The sequence below is a fragment of the Ostrea edulis genome, chromosome 9 (assembly GCF_947568905.1).
Source record: "Ostrea edulis chromosome 9, xbOstEdul1.1, whole genome shotgun sequence".
Taxonomy (NCBI): domain Eukaryota; kingdom Metazoa; phylum Mollusca; class Bivalvia; order Ostreida; family Ostreidae; genus Ostrea; species Ostrea edulis.
Genome location: NC_079172.1, coordinates 37,695,000 through 37,717,327, shown reverse-complemented (window position 1 = coordinate 37,717,327; position 22,328 = coordinate 37,695,000). Strand labels below are relative to the sequence as shown.

General features: G+C 38.7%; 1 protein-coding gene across 1 annotated transcript in view; it reads right to left on the bottom strand.

The window, feature by feature from the left end:
* The window catches only part of LOC125672567 (WD repeat-containing protein 11-like), a 67,669-nt gene that overhangs the window by 25,593 nt on the left and 19,748 nt on the right, over window positions 1–22,328 (bottom strand). The window contains exons 9-20 of the mRNA XM_056149097.1: window positions 21,224–21,404; window positions 19,477–19,600; window positions 18,270–18,457; window positions 14,075–14,348; window positions 10,934–11,018; window positions 10,508–10,614; window positions 8,856–8,928; window positions 8,377–8,628; window positions 6,207–6,333; window positions 4,138–4,244; window positions 1,702–1,822; window positions 1,071–1,239 (exon numbers count right to left, since the gene is read on the bottom strand). Of these exons, the coding sequence (XP_056005072.1) occupies window positions 1,071–1,239; window positions 1,702–1,822; window positions 4,138–4,244; window positions 6,207–6,333; window positions 8,377–8,628; window positions 8,856–8,928; window positions 10,508–10,614; window positions 10,934–11,018; window positions 14,075–14,348; window positions 18,270–18,457; window positions 19,477–19,600; window positions 21,224–21,404 (1,808 nt within the window). The remainder of the gene's footprint in view (window positions 1–1,070; window positions 1,240–1,701; window positions 1,823–4,137; window positions 4,245–6,206; window positions 6,334–8,376; window positions 8,629–8,855; window positions 8,929–10,507; window positions 10,615–10,933; window positions 11,019–14,074; window positions 14,349–18,269; window positions 18,458–19,476; window positions 19,601–21,223; window positions 21,405–22,328) is intronic.

Sequence of the window (22,328 nt, the reverse complement as noted above, 5' to 3'; positions counted from 1 at the left end):
TTGAAATTGGCCCAGTGGTTCTGGAGAAGAAGATGAAACTGTGAAAAGTTGACAAGGAAAACAGACAAATTTCGATCAGATTCCGTTAACCCTAATTTTACCCAGGAATCCCCTATAAATAATTTCTACTTGGAGATTCAATTAACCACTAGTTTTACCCGGGAATTCCCTATAAATAACATCTACCTGGAGATTCCATTAACCACTAGTTTTACCTGAGAATTCCCTATAAATAACTCCTATCTGGAGATTCCATTAACCACTAGTTTTACCTGAGAATTCCCTATAAATATCATCTACCTGGAGATTCCATTAACCACTAGTTTTACCTGAGAATTCCCTGTAAATAACTCCTACCTGGAGATTCCATTCACCACTAGTTTTACCTGAGAATTCCCTATAAATAACTCCTACCTGGAGATCCCATTCACCACTAGTTTTACCTGAGAATTCCCTATAAATAACTCCTACCTGGGGATTCCATTAACCACTAGTTTTACCTGAGAATTCCCTATAAATAACTCCTACCTGGAGATCCCATTCACCACTAGTTTTACCTGAGAATTCCCTATAAATAACTCGTACCTGGAGATTCCATTAACCACTAGTTTTACCCAGGAATTTCCTATAAATAACTCTTACTTGGAAATTCCATTAACCACTAGTTTTACCTGAGAATTCCCTATAAATAACTCCTACCTGGAGATTCCATTAACCACTAGTTTTACCTGAAAATTCCCTATAAATAACATCTACCTGGAGATTCCATTAACCACTAGTTTTACCTGTGAATTCCCTATAAATAACATCTACCTGGAGATTCCATTAACCACTAGTTTTACCTGAGAATTCCCTATAAATAACTCGTACCTGGAGATTCCATTCACCACTAGTTTTACCTGAGAATTCCCTATAAATAACTCCTACCTGGAGATTCCATTAACCACTAGTTTTACCTGAGAATTCCCTGTAAATAACTCTTACCTGGAGATTCCATTAACAACTAGTTTTACCTGGGAATTCCCTATAAATAACTCGTACCTGGAGATTCCATTAACCACTAGTTTTACCTGGGAATTCCCTTTCCTCAATTCCACAAGAGCAGGACTTCAGAAGTAGGTCAAACACCTGCACACATCCATCTGCTGTAGCCAGTACAGGGCGGTCAGATCCAGTCCAGTCTGCATCTGTTACCTTGGCAACATCTCGTGGACTCTTTATTGAACTCAGCAGTTCTGCCTGTTAATCAGTGTCAATGAATCTAAATATAGATCAGTACAGTAAATGGAGACTACAGCAATCCTTGCATAATTGCTGTTGGCGTTAATCAAATTAATACATACTCCAATTGATTCCTCACCCTATCTATCTCCAAACAAGACATTTGGTTTTGGTTTTTTTACAGTTTGCAGGAAGTTCATGGGATTTAATCAAATACCAATAATAATCAGCAGTGCTTACAATGCAGGAGGCTGATTTTCAACAACTCTACCTCTTGGGATATAAAGAAAATTAGGACTGGAATACATGGTAAAACAGATTATTAAATTAGGGTGTCAGATTAAACACTGTGGTGTTTTTTATCACATCATTAATGCTAAAGCAGTACTCCAATCTTGCCATGCACCACCAATTAAAATCATGCTCCAAAACAGAATAATTTACCTTTTTGTCTTCAAGGTCCCAAACAGAATAATTTACCTTTCCGTCTTTCAGGTCCCAAACATCAAAGCCATCATTGTATTGAATGAAGAACTTCATGTTGCCCCGCCCCGGGGCGAATCGTATCTTCTTGATCCACCCACGTCTAGTCGCCATCGTCCTGTTTGTAGATACAGAAAAATTGATTTGAAATACTGTAGATATATCCACAGAGTCATAATTTTACAGATAATCATTTTTAGTTTGATCGGAAGGTTGCATGTGGCTTAAATGAAATTAGCTTATATACTTTAACGCTGGTATGTAATTACACGGTGTTTAAATGGCCACGGATTTAGAGGAAAAATGTATGTTAACAGTAGTTAGACACATGCCAAATATATCTGTTGTGTTTCCACTGAATATCCAAAACAAAATTAGAGTGGACAAATCTATTTTTCTCAAACTTTCTTCTCAGAGTTTTTTCCCTTATGTACTTAAAATTGTGGAATTCTTCTCCAATTTTTTTCTAATAGTGAGACACATCTCTGAATTTTTAGCTTGGAATAGTGAGACTAATACCTTTGACAGAGTTTTGACTTAATAATAATAATATTAATAATATTTATTAATATAGCACCCTATGCGACTATAAATAACCACTCTAAAGCGCTGCACACAATAAAAATGATACAGCATGTTATAAACGTAGTAAAAGGAAATTATAATAGCACTAAGACAGATAATATCAAAACAATGCTAGAAAAACATCAATAATGTGAAGTAAAATTACTTAAATCTAAAACATGATATGCATGAAAAAAGTTCCACGACGTACAATCAAATGATATAAAATACAATAGTTGAAATTAATATACAATTACACACTTGAAAAAGTCATGTTAAAATGATGGTAAGGAAACCATAAAGATTTAACCACCTATAATATTAATAATATGCAAGTCTAAAAAGATGTGTTTTTAAATGTTTTTTAAAAGTGTTCAAATTCTGACAACGGCGGAGGGTATCAGGCAGAGAGTTCCAGAGTGTAGCTGCTGCCACATCCAAGCACCTGTTTCCATATGTGGAGGTTCGACATATAGGTCTAACTAATGTCAGTGAATTTTCAGATCTTAGGGAATGATTCGGTTGGTAAACAGTGATCACCTCCTCCAAGTATTTTGGTGCCATCTTCTGAATCACCTTGTATGCGTAGATGATAATTTTGTATTGGCTGGGCCTGTCAATAGGAAGCCAATGCAAAGAAATCAGCACTGGAGTTATGTGATCACTTCTCTTGGTACGAGTGATGATTCGTGTTGCCATATTCTGTATCCGCTGCAGTTTTGCCAAGTTGGTTGTGTTAATACCGAAAAGAAGAGCATTGGCGTAGTCGAGCCGAGATGTCACGAGGGCACATACTAGGGTCTTGCACACATCTTCTGTGATGAGCGACTGTATTCGTCCGATGTTACGTAGTTGATGATAGCAAGCACGAGACACAGATGAGATCTGCTTTTGCATGCAAAGTGTCTTATCAAACCATACACCTAGGCTCTTCACAAACGGTGTCTCACTGATAATAGTGTTGGCAAAGTTCAGATGGTATGATGGTGAGTCAGTGACTATGGTTTTCGGTGAAAAAACAATGAACTCTGTTTTGTCCTGATTTAATTTTAGCATGTTAGCGGACATCCACATCTTTCTTTCGTCCATACAAGCCTCAAGGCGGCTAGCGGTATTTTGCCAGTCATGTTTAGGTTTGAAGACTAGATAGGCTTGTGTCATCTGCATAACAGTGATGTAGAACATTGTTTTTACGACATATTCCACCAATAGGTTTGGAGAAAATGGCATAGAGCCGAGGTCCTAGGACAGATCCATGTGGTATGCCGCAATTGAGACAGAAATCATCGGAGAAGGTAGAACCTATGGCCACTTTTTGGGTCCTCTCTGAGAGATATGACTTAATCCAAATAAGGACCGAGCCAGAAATACCAAAAGCAAACTCAAGACGTCTTATCAGAATAGGATGATCGATGACATCAAAGGCCGCCGAAAAATTTAACATGATTAATGCAACGCTGGAACCACCAACTAATGCTGCTACAATGTCATGGTGGACACGAACTAGAGCTGTCACCGTTGAATGGCAGGCACGGTATGCTGACTGTACATTGTTGTGTAGATGATTCAACTCTATGAGATGATCCAAACGTTTCGCAACAATCTTTTCAAGAATTTTGGAGAGAAACGGGAGGTTTGAAACAGGTCTGTAATTCCGGTATTCCTGTGTATCTAGGCCTGACTTGAAATAATGAGACTGAAATCTTGAGTTTTTGACTTAAATTTGTGAGACCCATCTCTGAGTTTATGACTTGAGATTGAGAGATACACTTTTAAGTTTTTGACTTTCGATAGTGAGACTTAAATTTGAGATTTCAACTTGAAATCACAAGATCCATATATTTTTGGACTTAAGATAATGAGACTCACCTCTGAGTTTTTGACTTGAGATCCCACACAGACAATTGCCCCTCTCCATCTCCAAACAAAATGAAGTCTCCCTTCCAGGCGATCCATGTTATCGTTCCCATTCCGGACTGTGTACAGAAAATCATACGCAAGGTCACAAAGGTTAACACAAAATAGTTCCATGATTTATACATGTATGCCTACTAAGATAAGGAAGTTAACAAAAAAATAAAATCCTCTGATGTGAATGCTAAATGTGAGTTGCTGATGTCAGATACATCTTGACTTTAATGACTGCATAGAAACGTAAAGTCAAGGTGAAACTCAAGGTTAAAGTCATAATATTTTGGCAAGGTTGATATGCTTTTAAAATTATTTTTTTTTATTTCAATAATGGTAACTTTTGGAATTTTAAGAGTTTCATAATGAGAGAATTTACTATAAGACATGATGGATGGTCAAAGGAGCAATTTTTGAGATCCACACTACATGTTTAAATCATCAGGAAATAAATATCATTTTACATTATCTAAACTAATCACCGCTTACAGAGCATCATCATTTTGTCTGTTACATGACTGGTAGAAACACTGTAAAATTTCATGCATTACAGTACAAGGATAGATTTAAAGTATAATGATGATAATAAATATTTCAAAAGCGTACAACTTTTATTGTTAAGAATATACGTATGTACATGTAATATGACGCTGGGTTTATAAATGAATTAAATCACGTTCTCCTATTTATCCATCACACTTATCTGGCATATGACACCGTCAGTTATTATACTCAACAGACTTCCTTATTTATCAGTTTTACTTACAGGCGGTTACTCTCATGAAGTCATTTCTATTTACAAATACATGTAATAACCTTGTCTCTTTTCACAAATAGACATTATGATAAAAATTGGAATTTAAATGTGGTAATTCCTTTTTGATTCTTTTGATCAATTCAGAATGAGCAAAACAAATATGCATATAGGCGATAAAACCAACATTCTTACTCAGGGCATGGTGGGGCTACGTGTACGAAACAGCGACAAAAATTATATTTCAGACGTCAGATATTTTGTGAAAAATAACATTTTCAAAGAATAGATGTATGTTATGGTATTCAATTGATAAATAGCACAGTATATCAGATATCCAGTACAATATATATATAGAGTACCCTAAGTAAGAATCAACATGCATCGTACAAGTATACAACCGTTGTCAATGACAACCAACGACAAAGTCCTACCACATGAGTGCCTACTATTGCTGGTGAGTCGGTCTACAAATGCAGCACACATCATTTATTTAAAATTGGTACAAGAGTACTAGTAAAATCTCTTTAATACAGTAAAACATGTCTAATCCGACATCCACTGAGAGACATTAAGTACAGCGAAACCTGTCTAATCCGACATGCACTGAGAGACAATTGTTTGTCGGAATACACAGTGTGTCGGAAAAAACAGTGTAAAAAACAATAAAAATTTGAAATCGAGAATGAAAATAGGAGTTGGAGTGCCTAGTGAAACGGATTGAACAGGCATAGGATTAGGCAGTTTTCACTACACACTCGCTGAATATTAAGTCCTAACGCTTCCAGTTTCAATGTTCTAGAGTGTGGACAATAAGACACAGTGCAACAAAGTGATGTCGCTATACACACACACAAAATTCGTCATTAATGCTATACACACACACAAAATTAGTCATTAATGCTATATTGATAAACTTTCCCATAAAGACACTTTTTGGCATAGCTAATTTAGTACAAATCTTTCCAATCAAATTAAAAAGTGTGCCCAAAGAATCAAGACAAGGTGTCTGAGTTGTAATGTATATGTTAATTCTTACAATACAGTCCCTCCCATCTCATTCAATATTCCTTCCTAACCTCACATGACTGGCTGCTTGGTCAAGGAGTGTCCAAATAAAATACTATCAACCACTACTCTTTTCAATTCTCATCCATATGACCCTATATCATTTGTCCAGCATCTTGCTGTAACTGACAACCAATCAATTCAATGACCTATGACCCTGTTTCAGTTACTCCAGCACTTTGTCAGGAACTGTCCACAAAACACTCACCTCTGCAGGCACTCGGCTGGCATCAGCAAATCCTGTCCCCTCCACCACAAAGTGATAGAGCGTGCCCTCAGAGTCTGTATACACAAAGTGCTCCTTCACTGTCATCTTCTGATTAACCTTGGATTCACTGCAGACAAAATCAAGGTCAAATCAAGCGTGTCCAAACATAATCCAGGACAATTAAATTGTTATTCTGATTTTCAGCAAGAGTACTGTCATTATTACAAATCTCCTCGTCACCAATTACTGTTGTGGTATGTACTTTTTTATGCTATTTCTGTTGTGGTATGGATTGATTTATGCAATTGACTGTAAAGTTTGTGGTTTCTGGAGAATTATATTGAATATTGAATTACTGGGGACCAGATTGGACTTATCACAGGCAAATGTGCCTCATGTGAATTTCACGTGAAAAGTGATTCACATGAAAATTTACGTTAAAATATTTGCATGGATTTCACGTGAAATTTTTCGTGTGAATTCACATTTGATGCTGTTTTCACAAGAAATTCTCGTTAAAATTTGAACTTGAAAGTCACATGAGGCACATTTGCCTGTGTATATATAACGGAAGATTTGTGACAGTGTCTTCTCAAGTGTGTGAATTCAGCTCCGCGGTAAACAAACATCAGACATTTTCTGTTTGTGAACTTTGATTAGGCCTAATGTAAGTTACTATTTTTTCGTTGATATACTTTTCTGTAAATGATTGTAAATAAATTGTTAAATTTTTAACTGTTCGTGATTAATTTTTGCTGGTCTTGGGTTCATTCTGACCCATTACAACAGGAAAATGATATGACATGAATTTAAAGGAGAGTTTATTCTGACTTGATTGTAGTCGTTTGCAGTTTCAAATACAGTAAAACTCGAATATAGCGAACACGGATATAGCGAAATTACGACTATAACGAAGTGAAAACGATTTCCCCGGCAAATTCTTTATATATTCTATATAAAAATCTGCGTCTATAATGAACACGTATATAGCGAATTTACGGATATAACGAAGTAAATTCCTATTCCCCTTTGATTAAAAATGAACGTAAAAGTCACCTTTTATAACGAATTTATTTTTTTCATTTTAAACTCTTTGTGATTTTTAACAATCGTTTTCCATTGACATAAAGGATCCACACTTATTGCGACATTTCTGTTTGTATTTTTTCAAAAAAGGTTGTTAACGCAAAACATACGTTTAGGAAATATATTGTCGGTATTGTTTACTATTCTCGTTAATTAAATTTGAAGTTTGATTGCATTTATTTTATCGTACACTCCTTTATTTGTGTAAAGCAACAATTAAATGACAATTGCAATAGACTGTACATGTATGTATTGCGCAAACTTTTGTTGACATTTCTCTCTCGACATGTTCTTGCATGACTTAATAATCCATCAAGATAAATTATCATATATAAATCAATGTGTATAATTATTTCTTGTATAAACACATTTCTTCTCGAAAATATATCTGATTCATTTCTCTTAACGACAATACAAACACAAGTATATCGATTGCTGCTTTCTTATATAACTGGAATACATGTAGAACAAATCAGTTTTATAACGAATTCGTTATATTTGAATTATGAATTCGCTATAAACGTATAGCGAATTACGCTTATAGCGAATTTTTATGGAGGGTCCCCAGAAATTCGCTATATCAGAGTTTTACTGTATAGTGTAATCCAAATCCAAAACAATTACTATGTCCATGTCTGTTTTAAATTAGTGAATCAGATATTATTCTTTATCATGTCAAATTGCAACAGAAAGTTTGCTTATCTGAAATTTTGAGTGCTGCATGTATCTGCAAGATTAGAATTGTTAATTTATGTTTATGTGAGATATCTTAGCAAACAATAAGTATTGTACTATTCAATAATTCAAATAGCAGTCAGTGACAGAAAATATCATCATAACTAACATTTTGTGAGTCTGTACTCTGGAAAGAAAATTTGAAGAAAAAAAGTTGTGAATAGAAAATGCAGTACGCGTAAAGTTTTGTCCAATGAACAGACAGCAGTATGCTATAATACACATGAGCTCATGATGGTTGCTGTAATCTACTCTGCCAGAATAATGGTAACTGTTGTACAGTCAAACTTTTGGAAGGATAAATTTTGTACCCGATTTTCGAACCCAAATGGCAATAGTTAATCAAAACCTTTCGTTGGCCTCTGACAGCGATGTGGTAGAAACGCCCAGTTTGTCCCCCTGTGCAGGGGTCAGCTGCGTGCCCTCCTTGTCACCCGTCTGACTCATCATCTTCCTCTTCAGGGACTTGAGGCTGTGGGAGGGGGACCACTCCAGAGCTGTAGGGTAGGGCAGACTCTTCCCCGTCTCTCGTAACATGGTCAGTGTCTGGAGATCCCAGAGTTCCAGTGGCTTGTCCTTGAACCCCACAATGAAGTACTGTCTGGAAAATGATATCAAATACAATAACCAGGAAACGTCGCACGATGTACATGCATACTCAAAACGCTGAACAATTCTACTAAAATCACACGTGTGTGTGAAACAATGCCCTTGAACATGTGGAATTTCAATATCATAGAAGACTTTTGGTACAAAAACCTACGAACTTACTTCAGACAGAACATTGGTAGAATTTCTAAGGGAGATTACAAAGAGGTTCACACTTACTTCAGACACGACACACGTAGAATTTCTATGGGAGATTCTTGGTCTCTGTTCGTCCTAACAGGTTTCACTTTCCCTACAATGACACAGAAGACTCCATTAATTGAACAGTCAGGTAGTAAAAGCTTACACACATAAGATTCCTTGCATTTGGTAATAATTACATACCCGTTACCATTCCTGATGCCAACTAGACAACAAAAATATTATAGTTTATTATGTTTATTAAAGACTAATCAAAAGGGTACAACGTATGTTCCGAAATGTGATGGACATTAGGAAATTGGCATTAAAATGGCCGCATTGTGTGGATATACAATAAAAAACTGGGTCCAGAAGGGATAGCTGGTATACCGACTAATAAGCACCTGGCAAAACCAGTGACCCTGCGTTGGGCGCAGGTACCAAGGATCCCAAATTTAGGTACTAGACATTTGGGTCCGAGATAGTTGAGAGCACATCTGTATACCCTATTTCCCGGTGATTGCTACTGGTCAGTAGTACTTCTCTACCCAAGTACTCCAGTACTAAGTCTCCCCTCCTGTTACGAGAGGTAAAGAGGGCCCCAAGCCTGCAGGCTTTGCTATGACCCCAATCGGCCAACATTGGAAAACAGTTGTTCCGTCAATTAAATGAGATTAATTTGGCATGAAGGCAAATTAATCTGTATTAATTACAATGTTTAAAATCACCAATAAACTACATGAACACAAAACAGCATATATATAAAATATGTACATTTTGAAATTTCAGCTCTTTCTCTGTTGTGAGAACAACCTGGTGGTGTGTCTGCTGGGTATATTTCACCCCATTACTTTCAGCATTAAACGCATGAAATACAAATCTGTCCCTATCTAAAAACCACTCTATACAATTTTGCATGGTAAGAGATGTACTATAGTTCAACATGAATTCAATTTGAGACCCATCTTTTCTGACAAGACAAAAAGAAACATGTGGAACAGAGACAAATTTCGGAGATGCAGAATAAATGACAAATATATGTATATATACGTTACAATCTACTACGTAGAGGAACCCTGACCTAGATAGTAGTAAAGATGGAAGATGTGACCTAGATAGTGGTAAAGATGGAAGATGTGACCTAGATAGTGGTAAAGATGGAAGATGTGACCTAGATAGTGCTAAAGATGGAAGATGTGACCTAGATAGTAGTAAAGATGGAAGATGTGACCTAGATAGTGGTAAAGATGGAAGATGTGACCTAGATAGTAGTAAAGATGGAAGATGTGACCTAGATATTGGTAAAGATGGAAGATGTGACCTAGATAGGAGTAAAGATGGAAGATGTGACCTAGATAGTGGTAAAGATGGAAGATGTGACCTTGATAGTGGTAAAGATGGAAGATGTGACCTAGATAGTAGTAAAGATGGAAAATGTGACCTAGATAGTGGTAAAGATGGAAGATGTGACCTAGATAGTGGTAAAGATGGAAGATGTGACCTAGATAGTGGTAAAGATGGAAGATGTGACCTAGATAGTGGTAAAGATGGAAGATGTGACCTAGATAGTAGTAAAGATGGAAGATGTGACCTAGATAGTGGTAAAGATGGAAGATGTGACCTAGATAGGAGTAAAGATGGAAGATGTGACCTAGAAAGGAGTAAAGATGGCAGATACATTGCTTACTGACCAGTTGAGATGTCCACAAACATGAGATCATTCTTGACCAGACCGCTGGGCCCTGGTGATTGGTATGAATACGACAAAATGGACTTCAGACTGCACCACTCCACCCCTCTGTAAAATGTCAGAAACGGTTACATCAAGAATTCATTCAAAGGTGATTCTAGAAGCTTATTTTAAACCCTTTTAATCTCATTGACAGACGGAACTTTAGTTTGTGAATTTGTTTTCGGTCCCTACAAGAATTTTTCACTCAATGAGACATCATCAGCAGTAAGTGATGTGCATGCCACTCAGAGGCGTAGCAGTGAAAGTTCTTTACTGTGCCAACACCTACTGAAACATGGATCCACCACTTTATAAGCCTCACTGACACACACAGACTGACTGACACACTGAGACTAACTGGTCACTTACTCATAGACTGACCAACCTGACTGGTCCTGTGTGTACGCTGTACTCCTTTGCTATAAGTCCACTAGAGATGTTCTGAATCTGTATGACTCCAGAGGAACTGCCTAAAATGTTATTGTCAAAACTGTTAAAATATCTACACTAATGTGGACAAAACTGTTAAAATATCTATAATATTGCCTAGAAATCAGTTCATTTAACTTTATGGGGTTCATATATATACCAACAGCTATCAGAGGTTCATACATACCTACAGCTATCAGAAGTTCATTCATACACACAGCTATCAGAGGTTAATACACACCTATAGCTATCAGAGGTTCATACACACCTAAAGCTATCAGAAGTTCATACACACAGGTATCAGAGGTTCATTCATACCTACAGCTATCAGAGGTTCATTCATACCTACAGCTATCAGGGGTTCATTCATACCTACAGCTATCAGAGGTTCATACATACCTACAGCTATCAGAAGTTCATTCATACACACAGCTATCAGAGGTTAATACACACCTATAGCTATCAGAGGTTCATACACACCTAAAGCTATCAGAAGTTCATACACACAGGTATCAGAGGTTCATTCATACCTACAGCTATCAGAGGTTCATTCATACCTACAGCTATCAGGGGTTCATTCATACCTACAGCTATCAGAGGTTCATACATACCTACAGCTATCAGAGGTTCATTCATACCTACAGCTATCAGAGGTTCATTCATACCTACAGCTATCAGAGGTTCATACATACCTACAGCTATCAGAGGTTCATTCATACCTACAGCTATCAGGGGTTCATTCATACCTACAGCTATCAGGGGTTCATTCATACCTACAGCTATCAGAGGTTCATACACACCGACAGCTATCAAAGGTTCATACACACAGCTATCAGAGGTTCATTCATACCTACAGCTATCAGAGGTTCATTCATACCTACAGCTATCAGGGGTTCATTCATACCTACAGCTATCAGAGGTTCATACACACCGACAGCTATCAAAGGTTCATACACACAGCTATCAGGGGTTCATTCATACCTACAGCTATCAAAGGTTCATTCATACCTACAGCTATCAGAGGTTCAATCATACCTACAGCTATCAGGGGTTCATTCATACCTACAGCTATCAGAGGTTCATACATACCTACAGCTATCAGAAGTTCATTCATACACACAGCTATCAGAGGTTAATACACACCTATAGCTATCAGAGGTTCATACACACCTAAAGCTATCAGAAGTTCATACACACAGGTATCAGAGGTTCATTCATACCTACAGCTATCAAAGGTTCATTCATACCTACAGCTATCAGAGGTTCATTCATACCTACAGCTATCAGGGGTTCATTCATACCTACAGCTATCAGAGGTTCATACATACCTACAGCTATCAGAAGTTCATTCATACACACAGCTATCAGAGGTTAATACACACCTATAGCTATCAGAGGTTCATACACACCTAAAGCTATCAGAAGTTCATACACACAGGTATCAGAGGTTCATTCATACCTACAGCTATCAGAGGTTCATTCATACCTACAGCTATCAGGGGTTCATTCATACCTACAGCTATCAGAGGTTCATACATACCTACAGCTATCAGAAGTTCATTCATACACACAGGTATCAGAGGTTCATTCATACCTACAGCTATCAGAGGTTCATTCATACCTACAGCTATCAGGGGTTCATTCATACCTACAGCTATCAGAGGTTCATACATACCTACAGCTATCAGAAGTTCATTCATACACACAGCTATCAGAGGTTAATACACACCTATAGCTATCAGAGGTTCATTCATACCTACAGCTATCAGAGGTTCATTCATACCTACAGCTATCAGGGGTTCATTCATACCTACAGCTATCAGAGGTTCATTCATACCTACAGCTATCAGAGGTTCATTCATACCTACAGCTATCAGAGGTTCATTCATACCTACAGCTATCAGAGGTTCATACATACCTACAGCTATCAGAGGTTCATTCATACCTACAGCTATCAGGGGTTCATTCATACCTACAGCTATCAGGGGTTCATTCATACCTACAGCTATCAGAGGTTCATACACACCGACAGCTATCAAAGGTTCATACACACAGCTATCAGAGGTTCATTCATACCTACAGCTATCAGAGGTTCATTCATACCTACAGCTATCAGGGGTTCATTCATACCTACAGCTATCAGAGGTTCATACACACCGACAGCTATCAAAGGTTCATACACACAGCTATCAGGGGTTCATTCATACCTACAGCTATCAAAGGTTCATTCATACCTACAGCTATCAGAGGTTCAATCATACCTACAGCTATCAGAGGCTCATACATACCTACAGCTATCAGAAGTTCATTCATACACACAGGTATCAGAGGTTCATTCATACCTACAGCTATCAGAGGTTCATTCATACCTACAGCTATCAGGGGTTCATTCATACCTACAGCTATCAGAGGTTCATACATACCTACAGCTATCAGAAGTTCATTCATACACACAGCTATCAGAGGTTAATACACACCTATAGCTATCAGAGGTTCATTCATACCTACAGCTATCAGAGGTTCATTCATACCTACAGCTATCAGGGGTTCATTCATACCTACAGCTATCAGAGGTTCATTCATACCTACAGCTATCAGAGGTTCATTCATACCTACAGCTATCAGAGGTTCATTCATACCTACAGCTATCAGAGGTTCATACATACCTACAGCTATCAGAGGTTCATTCATACCTACAGCTATCAGGGGTTCATTCATACCTACAGCTATCAGGGGTTCATTCATACCTACAGCTATCAGAGGTTCATACACACTGACAGCTATCAAAGGTTCATACACACAGCTATCAGAGGTTCATTCATACCTACAGCTATCAGAGGTTCATTCATACCTACAGCTATCAGGGGTTCATTCATACCTACAGCTATCAGAGGTTCATACACACCGACAGCTATCAAAGGTTCATACACACAGCTATCAGGGGTTCATTCATACCTACAGCTATCAAAGGTTCATTCATACCTACAGCTATCAGAGGTTCAATCATACCTACAGCTATCAGAGGCTCATACACACCGACAGCTATCAGAGGTTCATACATACCTACAGCTATCAGAGGCTCATACAGTGTACATACCTACAGCTATCAGAGGCTCATACATGCTCCAGTTTTTGGTGGTCAGAGGAGGACACGCACGTAGACAACTTATAGGGGAGACAACTCCATTCAGTAACCCTGTCATCATAAACTTCAGGGCTACAGCACGACCTTTCAGAACTGATGGGTGATCAGGATTAACAACAGGCAATCGTCCAATCATATCAGAGAGGGAGAGGTTGGGCGGTGAAATATCGCTGATGACAGGAAATTTTGGTTTTTTGTCCAGTTGTGAGCGTGTTTCTAACTGAATCTGAAATAATTTCCTACACATATTAATTAATTCATATTGGTAAGGATATAATGTTAATATATTGATCATAGGATTTAATAAAATGATCACATCGTGCTCATATGGTAAACAAAACATAATGTCCTTGGTAACTTGGGACAGACTGAATTCCATACAGCAGGAGGGGGGGGTCTTGGCAGGTGTAAAATTTTAAAAAATTTCATACAGAAATGGATGTCAATAAAATTTACCATTGTAAACTTGGCAATCAAATTAATATTGACCATAGGTGTCAATGTGGTTATTATTACAGACCAAATTATTTGCCTAGTTTTAAATTTGTCTAGGCATTCAACATGACAATTACATGTAGATATGAGAAAATAAAATGAGGGTGACAAACTTCAGTATAGAGTATCATTTTGGCAATGTGGTACATTTGGCACTCTACCAACAAGAGACCCATGGGCCGCATCACTCAACTGATTCACCTTGGCCCATATTTAAAGATTTTACCTATATATCTGCATGTAAAACTTTGATCCCCTACCATGGCCCCATCCTACCCCCGGTGGCCATGATTTTAACAAACTTGAATCTGCCCTATGTCAGGAAGCTTTCAGATAAATTTCTCTAGCTCAATAGTTCTTGAGAAGATTTTAATTGATTTTCCGTATATATTTTGTGTAAAACTTTGAGCCCCTATTGTGGCCCTATCCTATCCTGGGGGATCATGATTTTAACAAACTTGAATCTGCACTATGTCAGGAAGCTTTCATGTAAATTTCAGCTCTACTGGCTCAGTGGTTCTTGAGAAGATTTTTAAATGACCCCACCATATTTTTGCATGTTTGTGATTATCTCCCCTTTGAAGAGGGCATGGCCCTTCATTTGAAAAACCGTCAAAGCCCTTCACCCAAGGATGCTTTTGACCAAGTTTGGTTGAAACTGGCCCAGTGGTTCTAGAGAAGAAGTCGAAAATGTGAAAAGTTTACAGAAGGACAGACGGACAGGCAGACGGAGAGACGACGGACAGCAGGCAATCAGAAAAGCTCACTTGAGCTTTCGGCTTAGGTGAGATAAAAAGACACCCCCACCCCCACCCCCACTAAACAATACGTACATGCACATCAAATATCTGACAACGTTTTCTATTCAAACACCCATGCTTCTGGTCTTATATCATTGTAATCAAAACAAAACCTACCCTCCACATCTTATATCACTGTCAACAAACCCTACCCTCCACATCTTATATCTCTGTCAACAAACCCTACCTTCCACATCTTATATCTCTGTCAACAAACCCTACCTTCCACATCTTATATCACTGTCAACATAACAAACCCTACTCTCCACATCTTATGTCACTGTCAACAAACCCTACCCTCCACATCTAATATCACTGTCAACAAACCCTACCATCCACATCTTATATCACTGTCAACAAACCCTACCCTCCACATCGTATATCACTGTCAACAAACCCTACCCTCCACATCGTATATCACTGTCAACAAACCCTACCCTCCACATCTAATATCACTGTCAACAAACCCTACCCTCCACATCTTATATCACTGTCAACAAACCCTACCCTCCACATCTAATATCACTGTCAACAAACCCTACCTTCCACATCTTATATCACTGTCAACATAACAAACCCTACTCTCCACATCTTATGTCACTGTCAACAAACCCTACCCTCCACATCTAATATCACTGTCAACAAACCCTACCCTCCACATCTTATATCACTGTCAACAAACCCTACCTTCCACATCTTATATCACTGTTAACAAACCCTACCCTCCACATCGTATATCACTGTCAACATAACAAACCCTACCCTCCACATCTTATATCACTGTCAACAAACCCTACCCTCCACATCTTATATCTCTGTCAACAAACCCTACCTTCCACATCTTATATCTCTGTCAACAAACCCTACCCTCCACATCTTATATCTCTTTCAACAAACCCTACCCTCCACATCTTATATCACTGTCAACAAACCCTACCCTCCACATCTTATATCACTGTCAACAAAACAAACCCTCCACATCTTATATCTCTGTCAACAAACCCTACCTTCCACATCTTATATCACTGTCAACATAACAAACCCTACTCTCCACATCTTATGTCACTGTCAACAAACCCTACCCTCCACATCTAATATCACTGTCAACAAACCCTACCATCCACATCTTATATCACTGTCAACAAACCCTACCTTCCAAATCTTATATCACTGTCAACAAACCCTACCCTCCACATCGTATATCACTGTCAACAAACCCTACCCTCCACATCGTATATCACTGTCAACAAACCCTACCCTCCACATCTAATATCACTGTCAACAAACCCTACCCTCCACATCTTATATCACTGTCAACAAACCCTACCCTCCACATCTAATATCACTGTCAACAAACCCTACCCTCCACATCTTATATCACTGTTAACAAACCCTACCCTCCACATCGTATATCACTGTCAACATAACAAACCCTACCCTCCACATCTTATATCACTGTCAACAAACCCTACCCTCCACATCTTATATCTCTGTCAACAAACCCTACCTTCCACATCTTATATCTCTGTCAACAAACCCTACCCTCCACCTCTAATATCACTGTCAACAAACCCTACCCTCCACATCTTATATCACTGTCAACAAAACAAACCCTACCCTCCACATCTAATATCACTGTCAACATAACAAACCCTCCACATCTTATATCACTGTCAACAAAACAAACCCTCCACATCTTATATCGCTGTCAACAAATCCTACCCTCCACTTCTTATATCACTGTCAACAAACCCTAACCTCCACATCTTATATCACTGTCATCAAACCCTATCCTCCACATCTTATGTCACTGTCAACAAACCCTACCTTCCACATCTTATGTCACTGTCAACAAACCCTACCCTCCACATCTTATATCTCTGTCAACAAACCCTACCTTCCACATCTTATATCACTGTCAACAAACCCTACCCTCCACATCTTATATCTCTGTCAACAAACCCTATCCTCCACATCTTATGTCACTGTCAACAAACCCTACCCTCCACATCTTATGTCACTGTCAACAAACCCTACCCTCCACATCTTATATCACTGTCAACAAACCCTATCCTCCACATCTTATGTCACTGTCAACAAACCCTACCCTCCACATCTTATGTCACTGTCAACAAACCCTACGCTCCACATCTTATATCACTGTCAACAAACCCTACCCTCCACATCTAATATCACTGTCAACAAACCCTACCCTCCACATTTTATATCACTGTCAACAAAACAAACTCTCCACATCTTATATCGCTGTCAACAAATCCTACCTCCACATCTTATATCACTGTTAACAAACCCTACCCTCCACATCTTATATCACTGTCAACAAACCCTACCCTCCACATCTTATATCACTATCAACAAAACAAACCCTCCACATCTTATATCACTGCCAACAAACCCTACCCTCCACATCTAATATCACTGTCAACAAACCCTACCCTCTACATCTTATATCACTGTCAACAAACCCTACCCTCCACATCTTATATCACTGTCAACAAAACAAACCCTACCCTCCACATCTAATATCACTGTCAACAAAACAAACCCTCCACATCTTAAATTACGGTCAACAAAACAAACCCTCCATATCTTATATCACTGTCAACAAACCCTACCCTCCACATCTTATATCTTTGTCAACAAAACAAACGCTACCCTCCACATCTTATATCAGTCAACAAACCCTACCCTCCACATCTTATACCACTGTCAACAAACCCTACCCTCCACATCTTATATCTTTGTCAACAAAACAAACGCTACCCTCCACATCTTATATCAGTCAACAAACCCTACCCTCCACATCTTATGTCACTGTCAACAAACCGTACCCCTCCATCAACCAGCATCATGTCCCAGAACACAACACGGCTATCTGTAACCATCAGGGCCACTGACTTCTCCGTCACCGGACAACACGCCAGGCTGGACACTCGGCTGTGTCTCGTCACTCTCATCCCATCTGACTGACAACGGAGGTCATAGGTCACATCCATGGAAACAGGAGGTGGGGAATCATCTGTAAGAAGGCAATTCATCAGTTTAAAGTCATGTAATTACATGTAATAATTGATTTTCTTGTCATCAAAAATGCTGAAGTTGTTAATTGAATTATGACATTATGACAACATGCAAACTTGTGACAACAGTTTCGTTCACCAGCCCATTTTTTAACAAGAGGCCCAAGGGCCACATCGCTCACCTGAGTTACCTTGGCTCATTTTTAAAGATTGTCCCTATCTTTGTATGCAAAACTTTGATCCCATCTTGTGACCCCATCATACCCCTGGGGGCCATGATTTGAACAAACTTGAATCTGCATTATGTCAGGAAGCTTTCATGTAGATCACAGCTTTTCTGGCTCAGTGGTTCTTGAGAAAAAGATTTTTAAAGATTTTTCCTACATATTTGTATGTAAAACTTTGATCCCCTATTGTGGCCCCATCCAACCCCGGGGGCCATAATTTGAACGGACTTGAATCTGCACTATGTCAGGAAGCTTTCATATAAATTTCAGCTTTTCTGGCTCAGTGGTTCTTGAGAAGAAGATTTTTAAATGACCCCACCCTATTTTTGCATTTTTGTGATTATCTCCCCTTTGAAAGGGACATGGCCGTTCATTTGAACAAACCTGAAAGCCTTCACCCAAGGATATTTTGTGGCAAGTTTGGTTGAAATTGGCTCAACAGTTCTTGAGAAGAAGATGAAAATGTGAAAAGTTTATGACGCCGCCGACAGATAACAGACAAATTTTGATCAGAAAAGCTCTCTTGATCTAAAGTTGTTCATTTTGAAGCTTTTAAGTAATGAATGAAGATTAATTCACGTAGTTTTAAATTTGGCAATAAAAATGGGGGAGGGGGGGGGGGGCAAAAATTAATCTGTTCATGGTAGACATCTCCATCTTGTACAGTGGCAGTTTAAAAGTAATGATGCAGATTAAAGTCGCCGAAAGACAAAGAAACAGTCAAACCAAATATAAAATAATATCATCCCACCCACAGGCCTGCCCATTGTCCAATAAATTAAATTCCTCACCAAAAGCACCATGTCCCTCGGAGGCGGGTGTTGTGATGGCGTTCGTCTTTCTACGAATTCTGGTGGTCACACTTCCATTTTCATGAAGACATAACAACACATCTCTCTGTCTGAAGGAGAAGATCTGGAAACATTGTTAAGCTCCGATTTAGAAACGAGATTGTTAAGCTCCGATTTAAAAACGAGATTGTTAAGCTCCGATTTAAAAATGAGATTGTTAAGCTCCGATTTAAAAACGAGATTGTTAAGCTCTGATTTAAAAACGATTTCCTCTTTTTATACATTAGAAAACTTGCTGCTGACACAACTTTCAATACACAGAGAGGAACAGTTTTCATTTTTCGTTATAAAATTATGTATTTCAAGAACACATTATTCTAAACAGAGTACAAGTCATCCAAGGACACTGTATTTGCAGAAAAAGCTGAGAAAGCATGATGAATTTATTTGGTTGACCGGTTTCGACCATTGGGTGGTCTTCACTTTCTACGTTATTCAGAGTTTCTCCGTTCAAAACACGACATAACTTGGAGAATTCATTCATTGTGACAGACAAAGGGTTCAAGGAGGTCGTATAAAAATTTATTCAGAAATATTTATGAGGAAGTAAGAGTCTGTGGACATCAGAATACACTGAACGCAATAGAAAACAAGTTATACAACTACCTTTGACAGTCAGCAAATGGTGTCTGGTGCCAGATAAATTTACCAACAACTGGATTTTTAAAAAAAAGTCTCAAACATAAGTTTGACTTTTCTTTTTATTTGAGCCATGATAATTAAGTTTAAGTTTCAACTTCAGTATTTGTTGAGAATTACAGGTCAGACAGATAAATTGAAGTGGTTGCCATCTAACAATATTTTCCCGACCCGACATCAACAGGCTCTGGAATCAGTACAATAATTGTGTATTTTTGTTTCCCCCACTAACCTGTACAAATGGAGACCCAGCTCTCTCCATGGAAATTACTCCACTAACCTGTACAAATGGAGATCCAGCTCTCTCCAAGGAAATTATTCCACTAACCTGTACAAATGGAGATCCAGCTCTCTCCATGGAAATTATTCCACTAACCTGTACAAATGGAGATCCAGCTCTCTCCATGGAAATTATTCCACTAACCTGTACAAATGGAGATCCAGCTCTCTCCATGGAAATTACTCCACTAACCTGTACAAATGAAGATCCAGCTCTCTCTATGGGAATTACTCCACTAACCTGTACAAATGGAGATCCACCTCTATCCATGGAAATTATTCCACTAACCTGTACAAATGGAGATCCAGCTCTCTCCATGGAAATTACTCCACTAACTTGTACAAATGGAGATCCAGCTCTCTCCAAGGAAATTATTCCACTAACCTGTACAAATGGAGATCCACCTCTATCCATGGAAATTATTCCACTAACCTGTACAAATGAAGATCCAGCTCTCTCTATGGGAATTATTCCACTAACCTGTACAAATGGAGATCCAGCTCTCTCCAAGGAAATTATTCCACTAACCTGTACAAATGGAGATCCAGCTCTCTCCATGGAAATTATTCCACTAACCTGTACAAATGGAGATCCCGTTCTCTCTATGGAAATTATTCCACTAACCTGTACAAATGGAGATCCAGCTCTCTCCATGGAAATTATTCCACTAACCTGTACAAATGAAGATCCAGCTCTCTCCAAGGAAATTATTCCACTAACCTGTACAAATGGAGATCCAGCTCTCTCCATGGAAATTATTCCACTAACCTGTACAAATGGAGATCCAGCTCTCTCTATGGGAATTATTCCCACAGTCTGGTTGATCTCGAGGTCCAGTATCAGTATTTCTCTGGTGTACACTAGAATGAGATGGTGTCGACATGACTGATGATGTAACAGCTGTATGCAGTCGTTCAGCGCCACCTGGTCAGATTCTTCCCTGCTGTTCCTAAAGGGGGACAACTCTAGATGTATTTTGAATACAAGTAATTCTTCAGAGCATACATGTGAAAGATTCAATACAAGAAGTCATCATCGATTTATTGCAGTGTACTGATTTCAATCTTCCATTACCTGATATATTGTCATTTTCACACGATGTAAGATTTTAAGATGGAAGATGTAGTCAATAATTCTATACTATAGACACACTGAAGATCCAGACATAGACAGACACACTGAAGATCCAGACATAGACAGACACACTGAAGATCCAGACATAGACAGACACACTGAAGATCCAGACATAGACAGACACACTGAAGATCCAGACATAGACACACTGAAGATCCAGACATAGACACAGACACACTGAAGATCCAGACATAGACAGACACACTGAAGATCCGGACATAAACAGACACACTGAAGATCCAGACATAGACAGACACACTGAAGATTCAGACATAGACAGACACACTGAAGATCCAGACATAGACAGACACACTGAAGATCCAGACATAGACAGACACACTGAAGATCCGGACATACAGACAGACAGACACACTGAAGATCCAGACATAGACAGACACACTGAAGATCCGGACATACAGACAGACAGACACACTGAAGATCCAGACATAGACAGACACACTGAAGATCCAGACATAGACACAGACACACTCAAGATCCAGACATACACACAGACACACTGAAGATCCAGACATACACACAGACACACTGAAGATCCAGACATACACACAGACACACTGAAGATCCAGACATACACACAGACAGACACACTGAAGATCCAGACATACAGACAGACAGACACACTGAAGATCCGGACATACAGACATATACATTGAAGATCTGGATGTACAGACAGACAGACACACAGACATACATGTAAAAACTCACTTTTGCTGGTTCC